The 10,315-nt window shown below is 48.0% G+C and overlaps 1 protein-coding gene across 1 annotated transcript; it reads right to left on the bottom strand.

The window, feature by feature from the left end:
- Window positions 1-9,016: 9,016 nt before the first annotated feature.
- On the bottom strand, window positions 9,017-10,297 carry RNF169 (ring finger protein 169; the record flags this gene model as incomplete). Its single annotated transcript, XM_077451200.1, is given in 1 exon segment — window positions 9,017-10,297. A coding segment is annotated over 1 exon segment (1,136 nt), but the record flags the coding sequence as incomplete, so codon positions are not given.
- Window positions 10,298-10,315: the final 18 nt, after the last annotated feature.

Below are 10,315 nucleotides of genomic sequence, written 5' to 3'. Positions count from 1 at the left end.
TGCCCACTCAGTCAGTGTCTGCGACACCAGTGCGGATGCCAGTACTGGTCGCACGGCCGACCCCACAACCGTAAACAAGGAACGACCCACTGCGTCGGCCTTCCTGTCCGTGGGATCCTTGAATGCAGGAGTCCCCTCAACCGGGATCGTGGTTACTTTATTTAACCACTTGCTTACTGGGCACTTAAACCCCCTCCTGCCCAGACCAATTTTCAGCTTTCAGCGCTGAATGCACTTTGAATGACAATTGCGCGGTCATGCTACACTGTACCCAAATGAAATTTTTATCATTTTTTTCCCACAAATAGAGCTTTCTTTTGGTGGTATTTAGTTACAGCTCGGAGTTTTATTTTTTGCTAAACAAACAAAAAAAGATGCAAAAAAAAAAAAAATCATGTTTTAATAGTTTGTTATAAAATTTTGCAAACGGGTCATTTTCTCCTTCATTGAAGTGCGCTGATTAGGCGGCACTGATGGGCTGCATTGGTGGGCACTGATAGGCTGCACTGGTGGGCACTGATAGGCATAGTTAAGGCGGGCACTAATAGGCACAGATAAGGCGGCACCGATGGGCACAGATAAGGCGGCACTGATGGGCAAAGATAAGATGGCACAGATGGGTGGCACGGGTAAGTGGCACGGATGGGCACTGATAGGTACCACTGATAGATGGGACTGATGGGCACTGATAGGTGGCACTGATAGGTGGCTCTGATAGGTGGCACTGCTGGGCACTGATGGGCGGCACTGCTGGGTGGCACTGGGGTGCAGCACCTTTGAGGCAGATTTTGGGTGGCACTGCGGGCACTGCTGGGTGGCACTGTGGGCACTGCTGGGTGGCACTGTGGGCACTGCTGGGTGGCACTGATAGGGGGGCACTTACTTTATTTCAGGATGGCACTGCGGGTGGCAGGTGGGCACTGGCAGGGGGCAGGTGTCCGCTTGAATTGCTGGTCGTGATCGGGACTGATGTCCCGAACACGGCCGCCGGCGATCGGCTTTTTTTTTTTCTCCTCGCGCTGTCAGCGCGAGGAGGAATACTAGCCGATTACCGGCTCCGTTTTATCACATGATCAGCTGTCATTGGCTGACAGCTGATCACGTGATAAGGGGTCGGGATCGACCCCTTGCACGGATCGGTGATCAGGCGAGTCTCATGGACTCGCCGATCACAGAGCGGGGCGCGCAGGCCGCTCGTACACGGGACGACGTCTATTGACGGCGTCCCGGAAAAGGAGATCCGCGCTAATGCCGTCATTTGGCTATAGCGCGGATCTCAAGTGGTTAACCTGGATACTGGGGGGTCCATGACCGGAGGAGCCGACTGTTTTTTGAGAAGGCTTTCCTCAAAGGGGTAACACACCACCATGTGTTTGGGGACCGAAAAGGTCCTTTGCGGGCGACCCCATTCCCTGTAGATGAATTTGTCAAATACGGGAACACCTTAGGTGAACGTGCTGGCTTGCGGGACCCAAAGGGGACCGATACCTCATCAGAAGAGTCCGCTGGCTCCTGAATCTTCAAGGTATCAGGCACAGCTGTGATAAGTGTTTTAACAAGCGCTTTGTCGCTCCCAGACCCGGAATCATCCTCACTGTCCGAATGGTCCCAGTCAGCCTCGTCTGATAGGTCAGAGCAGGGGGTCACCAGCCGCAGCAGCGCCCGAGTCTGCATCAGAGCTCTTCCCAGAGGACGGGGGCAGGGGTCTTTTATGTGTACCTTTCCTTCCATGCACCCCCTCTATCTTGGCAACAAAGGAGTTAAGGACCACCATCAGGATGTCCATGGGCACAGCGCTATCCACAGGTGACCCGGTTGCAATAGCCTTGATTTTCGGGGAAGAAACACCAGTTTCTGAAGCCATGCTGACCCTACCCTGTCTGGCACCTGCAAGGGGACTTAGGACAGCGAAGGTCCCACCCTCCTGCTGCCGCCGCATGGGGGGAGGGGTACCTAGCGCCAGACTCACCACCCTGGGGCGTTCTGTGATTGCTACTAGCCGTGCCTGTAGTCCCCAGGAGGTTACCCAGTTGTAGAGTGAAGAAACTGTCGGCAGCAGCTGTAGAAAATAGCAGTGAAACGATCTGCAGAGCTTGCACCAGCATTCAAGGAAAGAGCCATCCAGCATCCTGTATACACAGTGGACACAGGAAAGGCAAGTGAGAGCACATGTAATGCTGTCACAAGAGAACTGCGGTGAAAAGAGCGATCGGGCTACAAAAAAATGGCCGCCAATGCAATTAATAGGAAAATCCTATGGAAAATGGCTGCTGAGGCTCACAAGGGGAACCTGCTTTTCCCACAGTCAAAATGGCCGCCGGACAGCGCCATGCGGTGACAGAAAAAAAAATCACAGAACAGTGCTGCCTGCAACCAGCAAGAACACCTCCACAGACACCTTTTGGGACCCCCCAGACCGGGACCAGGACCATTGCCAGCCGCACAGAATCCCCTACAGGTGAGACCCCAGCAAACCCCACACACACACCGCCCGCAACACATGCAGCCGCCCCCCCCCCCCCCCCGGAGGGGGGAAGAAGGGAAGATAGGGACGTGGGAGAGAAGAGGAGGTGAGGTGGCCCCCGAATCGACCTCCCAGGGAATGCCCAGCTGCTCACCCCACCGAAGCAGGGAGAGCCGTACTTACCAGTCCTGAAGAGCTGGGAGACATTCCATCACAGACCTACTCCTGCGCAGTTACGGGGTAGCTGTTGGCCCGGTATACTGTGATCCAGACATCAGTAGCCCGGTCATATGTATACCCCCGGCGCATTGAAGCTCACCGACCACCTCTGGACCCGAGGCATGTCGTGGCCTGCCGAGCCTTACCTGCGACCTGCACACGCTCGATGGCCGGACTGGGGAGACTACAAGGATAACTTAACCAGCCTGGCACCCAGCCGGCAGTTGATAGAAGATCCCAGGATCTTTCATCTTGCGCAAAAAAAACATCAAACCTGCATCAAAAAAATGAACCAAAGGGCCTGCAGGGTTCCTAGGCCATTCTCCTTCACTAGGCAAAATAAAACTGAGGTTGCTGGAGCAGCAGGGAGGGTTGATAGCACAGGGTCCGCCCCCCGGGGCGGTACTGAAAGTTCTGTGTATTGTGTTACAATTTTGCCTAGTTGCAGTGGCAGGCTAACCAAACCCATTTAGTTAGAGAGGAGCTGTGTCGGTCGGTGAATATAAGAGAAAGTGCCCCGTTATTGGTGTTGGGGGGGGGGGAGGGGATTATGCTTCATTTGATATCAGTGGATAAAAATGGTGTCCCAAGGGCTGGAAAAAAAAGCGTGCAAAAGGGCTGCTTCCCGGACCCTGGGCCACCATTTGGAGACCCCTGCTCTAGGGTGTTTGCTGTCAGAAAATATATAACATTTGGGGGTTTTAAGTAATCATCAGGTGCCCTGCCAGGTGTTTACTTACTGAGCAGATATCATTAGAAGTGTTTAATTGTAAGACACCTGTGAGCACTGAACATAATAAACTGTAACTAGAGCCATAAAGTAACTGCACAATCATTAAACATAACTAAAGGCGGTTTATTTGTGTGCAATTTCAGCAGAATTTGAAAACCTCACAAAAAAAAATAATTACAAAAAACATGAACATAAAAAATAAAAACATGAAGAAGAACTTAATGTTCAGTCCCCACCCCCGCCTCTCCTTAGTGTTCCAACGCTGGGGTAAGGTGTATATAAAGGATCTTCTATAACACTTCCATGGAGCGGGATTATGGCCGACGCTCTGCAGAAATACCGAACCTGTGCAGATTACATTCAAAGAGTCTGTTTACCAATAAAACATAAAAATCCGCCGCCTGTCTCACAGATATGGGAGGCGGCACGCTGAATGGATCTGCACTACTCTGAAGATGGAGCGCAGCTTCATCCATTCACAAGAACACTGCTCTGACCTTGCATTTAACAAAATGGGACAGGAGACGCTCTATATCAGTGATTCTCAACCAGGGTTCCTCCAGAGGTTGTAGGGGTTCCTTCAGCATTGGGCAATCTCTGCCTTTTGAGATAAGTTCCCACCGACACCATTGATCTTTTTAGCTATCTGTAATGAGGTAATTCTTCCCAATGACCACAAGTGTAAGGACCATTCTTCCCAATGACCACAAGTGTAAGGACCATTCTAATGTATCATGAGTTGTAGATTTCACATTTTTAGCAGGAGGTTCCTCAAGACCAGAGAACTATTTCAAGGGTTCCTCTGTGTTGAAAAGGTTGAGAAAGGCTGCACTATATGAATGAATGTATAATATGGACGCCCCCTCCATAGTACTGAGGTCAGGTCTCTCCAGGGAAGGGCACTGATAATATCACAGCATACAAGGAGAGGACACGGCTCTTCCTCCATCTTCATACCATCCTTGTGGTAACCGTTTGGTGAAGACCCTTTTCTGTCCCAGCATGACCCCCCCCCCCCCCAATGTACAAAGCTGGATCCCTAAAGACACATTGGGGGGGGGGGGGGTGATTTACTAAAACTGGAGAGTAAAAAATCTGGTGCAGCTCTGCATGGTAGCCAATCAGCTTCTATTTTTAGCTTGTTCAATTAAAAGTATAACTAAAAGGCAAAACTTTCTTTAGTTTTGGACAAAGTAGAGAGGGACTAGAACCCCTGTCGGTTTTGTATTGCTGTCTGTGGCCCCCCCCCCCCCATTTGTTCCGTTTATCATTGATAGCCAAAGTAAAAGAAAATCACAAATTTTGGGTTGTCCCCAGAAAAGGAATAGAGGAGAAATCTTCCAAGGATTTCCCAGTTGGCTATGGGACAGGAAGTGATGGGAAATCTCCTTAATGGGACACAGATGGGAAAAAAAAATCTGATCATTATATAAACTCTCCCTAATGTTGGCCATACACTATACAAAAATAAATAATTTTTTTATAACAAAAAAAAATCAATAAAAAAAAAAAAAAAAAAAAAATCGGCCGAACCCATTTAAAAAAACAAAAAAGGAACATTTGGCCGTGAGCGTAAACAATAGTGACAAATCGTTCGGTGGACATAAATGCATTTTTTTGTTCGGGTTTTTTTTTTTTTTTACATATACCTAGTGCAGACAGATCGAACAGGAAACATATTACAATTTATCGTTCGCTCAGCATAAAATTTCCAAACTTTTTTTTTTTTTTTCAGTTCAAAAACATCCCGATTATTTTTCAGCCAGTTAATAGCCACAAAATCAATAAACTGTCTAAATGTCCTAATTTCAGCCGATTTTTCGTATATAGTGTATGGTCAGCATTAACTATCCAAAATAAAAAAAAAAGTTTTGCCTAACAAGTAAAAAATATTTTTTTTTTACTAAAACTAGAGTGAAAAAGCTGGTGCAGCTGTGCATGGTAGCCAATCAGCTTCTAACTTTAGCTTAAGCTTTGACCCCAAAAAAATAATAAATAATTATATGGAAGTAGAGCTGCACTAGATTTTGCACACACCCCCCCCCCCCCTCCCCATATGTCTTTATGGAGATGACTTTGTACATTGAAATGGGGGGGACTATCATGCTGGAACAGAAAGGTTGGCATCAAGAGAGAAGAGCACTAACAGTTTGGTGAAGACCCTTTTCTGTCCCAGCATGACTGATGACTGCCCTCCACCATGTACAAAGTCAGCTCCATAAAGACATATTGAGGTTGGGGGGGGGGGGGGGATTTGCTAAAACTGGAGAGTGCAAAATCTGGTGCAGCTGTGCACAGAAACCAATCAACAAGCTGATGTTAGAAGCAGATTGGCTACCATGCAGAGCCGTACCAGATTTTTCACTCTCCAGAATTAGTAAATCACCCACCCCCCACTATGTCTTTATGGAGCCGGCTTTGTACATGGGGGGGGGGTCGTACTGGGACAGAAAAGGGTCTTCACCAAACTGTTCCCATGAGGTTGGTGTAAAGATGGAAGAGCAGTATTCTCTACAATGCCCTTGTATGCTGTAATAACAGTACCCTTCACTTCATCACCCCCGCTGTGACCAGTTTGGTTTGGAGGAGCCGAGTGTCCTGCACAGAGCCCCAACCCGACTGATCACCTTTGGGATGTGCGCGGGAGTCAGTTATTCCTCAGCTCCGTGTACATTCTATAGAAAACTGCAGGCAGAGGAGTGTGTGTGTGTATTATTGACACATATCATGTCTCTTCTGCAATCAAGACCTGCCTGCTGTTAGGTTCAGCCTGAGTTCACCCCCCCCCCCGACATCATAGTTGCGCAACTTTGAATTCAGACCCCATTGCTACTTTGGCATGACTTGCACGCGGCTTCTTTAAATAGAGGTCAATGCAAGTCGTAGCAAAAGTAGCGCAGGAAGCGTCTCAAGTCACACCGATTAGGAACTGTTCCACTGCACAGAATGGGGTGCGACTTCCGATGCGACAAAAGCTCCAAAGTGTTTGTGGCATCATCCGTGTGAAGCGGGTCAAAGTTCTGCTTTAGAGACTAGAAAACAGGAACACTATTTTTTGCAATTACAAAGAAGTGGACGATTCTGGCCAATGGTCTACCTGCCTGCGAGGACCCTCCCGGCTATGTGAAGTATAGGTTAGCTCAGATTTAAAGTTTGGTGGTCTAAACAAAAACTATTTTGACCAAATTATTAAAAGCAAAAGCAACATTCTACAGCAGACAAGAGTGATGATGTCCGCCATGCAGGTAGATCCGCAACAGTGATGGGTGTTCAGATGAACATTGTACTCAAGAAACAAAACAGAACTTTAAAGTGGAACTCCAAACTTTTTTTTCTGTGTTAAATTTATAGCCCCTCCCCCTTGTATTGGGGGGGGGGGGGGGAGAGAACAACAATCTGTATTTAAAGCAGAACTTCAACCAAAAGAGGAAGTTCTGCTCTTTCAAACTCCCCCCATCTCTGACCTTTTTTTTGGGGGGGGGGGGGGGGATTGCCTAAGCTAGTGGTGGTTCTCCAGTACCACCCAATGGGTCATGCTGTGGGAACTTCCCTAAGATAAAATAGCTCTCATCAATACCATGTCATTTATATTGATTTAAAGGCAGCTATGCAAAGGAAAACATGAACCGTTGAGGTCTGAGGTTGAGAACTACTGGCCTAGGCAATCCAAACTGAATTACTGCCCCCCCCCCCCCCCCAACCCTTTTGAGAGGACAAGTCACGGGTCCCAGAAGGCTGTGGGATGATTCATAAAGCATGGAGCTGCAAGCAGTCACAGCTGGCTGCCCACTGTTAATATGCTTGTGCCGCATCAGAATCGGCAACCCATCAGATTAGGTAATGGAAGGGACGTTCTGTCACTACACCGCGACGGCCATCTTGGTACACCACACACCTAGGCCGCAGTAAGCCTGTGGTCAGAAGGTGGCAGTGGACATCTTTTTACACCCGCCCCAAGTCTTGCATTTCACACTTATTTTTTTTACCAGTAAACTGAGCTTATATAGTGAAACACATGACACCGTTTTGATGTTGAAATTTTAAAAGCAGCGGCGAGCCTGCTGAGCTCACAGGTTTGAGAATCTGACAGAAAACCGCTGCTTTTAAAATTCATTAAAAGGAGCGTGATGGATTTTAAAATATTTTAATTTAACTATTTAAGCTCAGTTTACTGGTAAAAAATACCACCACTTTTTCACACTGAGGCGCCTTTCACGCTAAAAGAAAAAGCGCCCAAAAACCCTTTAAAAATTTTCAAATAAAAACAACGAATGCTTTCACACTGGGGCAGTGCGCTGGCAGGGCTGGTTGAAAAAAACGCCCCTCTCCATTGAAATTAATGGAAAGCGCTTCAAAAGTGCTCAGTGTTTTACTGGCAGTTTACAAGCACCTCAGTGTGAACTGCAAGACTTGGGTGGGTGTAAAAAGATGTCAGCTGCCGTCTTCTGACTGCATGCTTACTGTAGGGTGTACCAAGATGGCCGCCACAGTGTAGTGATGGAACGTCACTTCCATTACCTAGTCTGGCCAGGGGCCCGAAGACATGTGAAGAAACCACTCCATCATGCTTCAGCACTTCTTCCTCCATCCAGCACTGCCCCCGTCCTCTCTGGCCAGAAAACCACCCATCATTCTGCCCACATCTAGTAAACCTGTCATTTACACCCCCGCAAATGGCGTTCCACTTTATGTGCCGTTTCATACTGGAATGCGGTGTGGGAAACCTGTGTTCCGTTTCACACAATGCGTTCAAAACGTGCCGTGTCTGCGTGAAGTTAACGACACACCCAAAAAAAAAACAAAAAAAAAACAAAAAAACAAAACGCAGGTTTGCATGGCATGGGATCTGCTTGCAGTGAGATTTTCACCCTCGGCTTACACTGTTGCAATGCGGGGAAACATACAGGAATCGCTGCCTTTCCAGATTGGCGCAGCAATCACACACTGTGCATGCGGTCTGCTGTGGGTGTCTGCTGGGGGAAAAAAAATAAATAAAAAGAAACCCCAAAAGCAGGTGCAATGCGCTAGAATCAGGTTGCATGGGTACGAACACCCTTGCGATCTGATTTCAGTGCAGCAAAAAAATAAAATTAAAAAAAGTGAATAAAAAAAGGTTGCAGGATGTGGTGCGATTTTGAGTCATACAAATAATGGGCTCAAATCGTACCACACAGAATCGCATATGATTTGCACAGGAATGCGGTGAGACTCCTGTGCGAATAACATGCGATGTGATGCATTGCATCAGTGTGAACCCAGCCTCAAAAAAAAAAAAAAGTAGTGCATGCATGACTTCTGGTGCACTTCATTAAAATTAATGGGCAAACAAATAAAAATAAAAATGCACTCAAATCGCACAGGAACACAAGCCTGGGAGATTCCTGTTGTGAACCGGCCCTAAGAGTATATCCCCCTCCATTTTTTGTTACACAGAAAACACTGCATAGTAATGTGAAGCCCTTCCTTAATGAGATAGGAACAAGACACACAAGAGAGAACAGCAGCTACCATAGATCTAGTACAAGCGGGTTGGGTCGCTGTATTTTCTTATGATCAGTAGCCGTCAGCGTAGACGTCTTCCATCATCCTCACTCCTAAAGCAAAGTTCCTCTTGTTTTTATTTTATGGTGTTGTCCAATAATAATAGAAAAAAAAAAAAAATAGAAAAAATAATTCTCTGGTTATAGTCATTTTGGATATTTTCTTTATCTATAAAAGGCAAATAAAACAAAAAACAAATGCAGTCTAGTTTGCACCGGCTGCGCTTTTGGATCGCAGATGGTACTCGTCCCTGCTGCTCTTGCGATTCACCCTGCGGCTCTCCTTGTCAAATATTTGCTGCAGTTTCACAGCCAGTTTTTTGTCCTCCTCCTCCTGATGAAGCTTTTTCTCAGCCCCCCTCCAGATCCTCTGGAACCCGCCCTGACCGGCCACCCTTAGCCGCTTGAGGCCGCCGTTCTGCTCTAAGTGCTTAGTTTTGCAGCGTCTTTTTAGTCCTCGGCGCGGAGGGAAGGCCAGGCTGATGGCCTCTGTGGTGGAGAAGCAGGAGCCGTTTTGCATCCCGATGGACTGGGAGGTTTTCTTGTGCACCCGTTTTAAAGAGGCCTTCATGGGCTTGGCCACCAAACACTTGCACGCGGAAATTGTCTTTTTGCTCGAGGTCAGCCGGGTCGCCAACCTGGTCTTTGTGCCGACCTGCGAACTGGCGGTCGTCTCGGCAAAGCCCTGAAATATTACAGGTTCGGCGTTCGGGCCCGTGCTCCGGATACAATCACCGCAAGGCATAGATTGTTCCTTCGTATCACGATTTGCTTGCGAGGCGTCCTCTCTGCTGCAAGAGGGCGGCAATTCAACATCTCCGGCAGGTTCAACGTCGCTAAATGTAATTTGGCAAGCCACCCTTCCTTTGCTCGCCGTCTCCTGCTTCTTAACGGACGGCCCATCTTCTACACACGTGGTCAGGGTGCCCTTGGAGAGCGTCCTCTTCATCTGGCGGTCCTGGAAAACCTGCTCCCATTTCTTTAATATCATGGGACTGGCCTCGTAGGAGGTGGGCTTCTGCAGGTTCCGTCTGAGGTTCCTGGGCGTCGATTTGATGATGACGGGACTCAGGACTCTTCCATCCGGGAGTCTCTTGGGAGGGGTGCAAGGAGAACAGACGATTGGCTTGAAGTGGTTGAGTTCCTCAGAAATGCTATCGTTGCTCTCCGGACTGATGGACCGTTCGGGTTTATGTAAGGGCGTGAAAGAGTTCAGGGAGCTGATAGGCAGACGTCTTTCCGACGTAAGGACTGGGGCCGAGAAAGACCGACTGTTCTCCGTAGACAACAAAACACCCGTGACGGCTGCCAAGCTGCCGATAATGGGGGGTACCGGAACCTGAGAAGAAGAAGAAAATC

The sequence above is a fragment of the Lithobates pipiens genome, unplaced genomic scaffold, assembly GCF_037356315.1.
Source record: "Lithobates pipiens isolate NorthernLeopardFrog02 unplaced genomic scaffold, aLitPip1_a1.2 Scaffold_23, whole genome shotgun sequence".
Lineage (NCBI taxonomy): Eukaryota > Metazoa > Chordata > Amphibia > Anura > Ranidae > Lithobates > Lithobates pipiens.
This window is presented reverse-complemented; position numbering and strand designations above follow the sequence as displayed.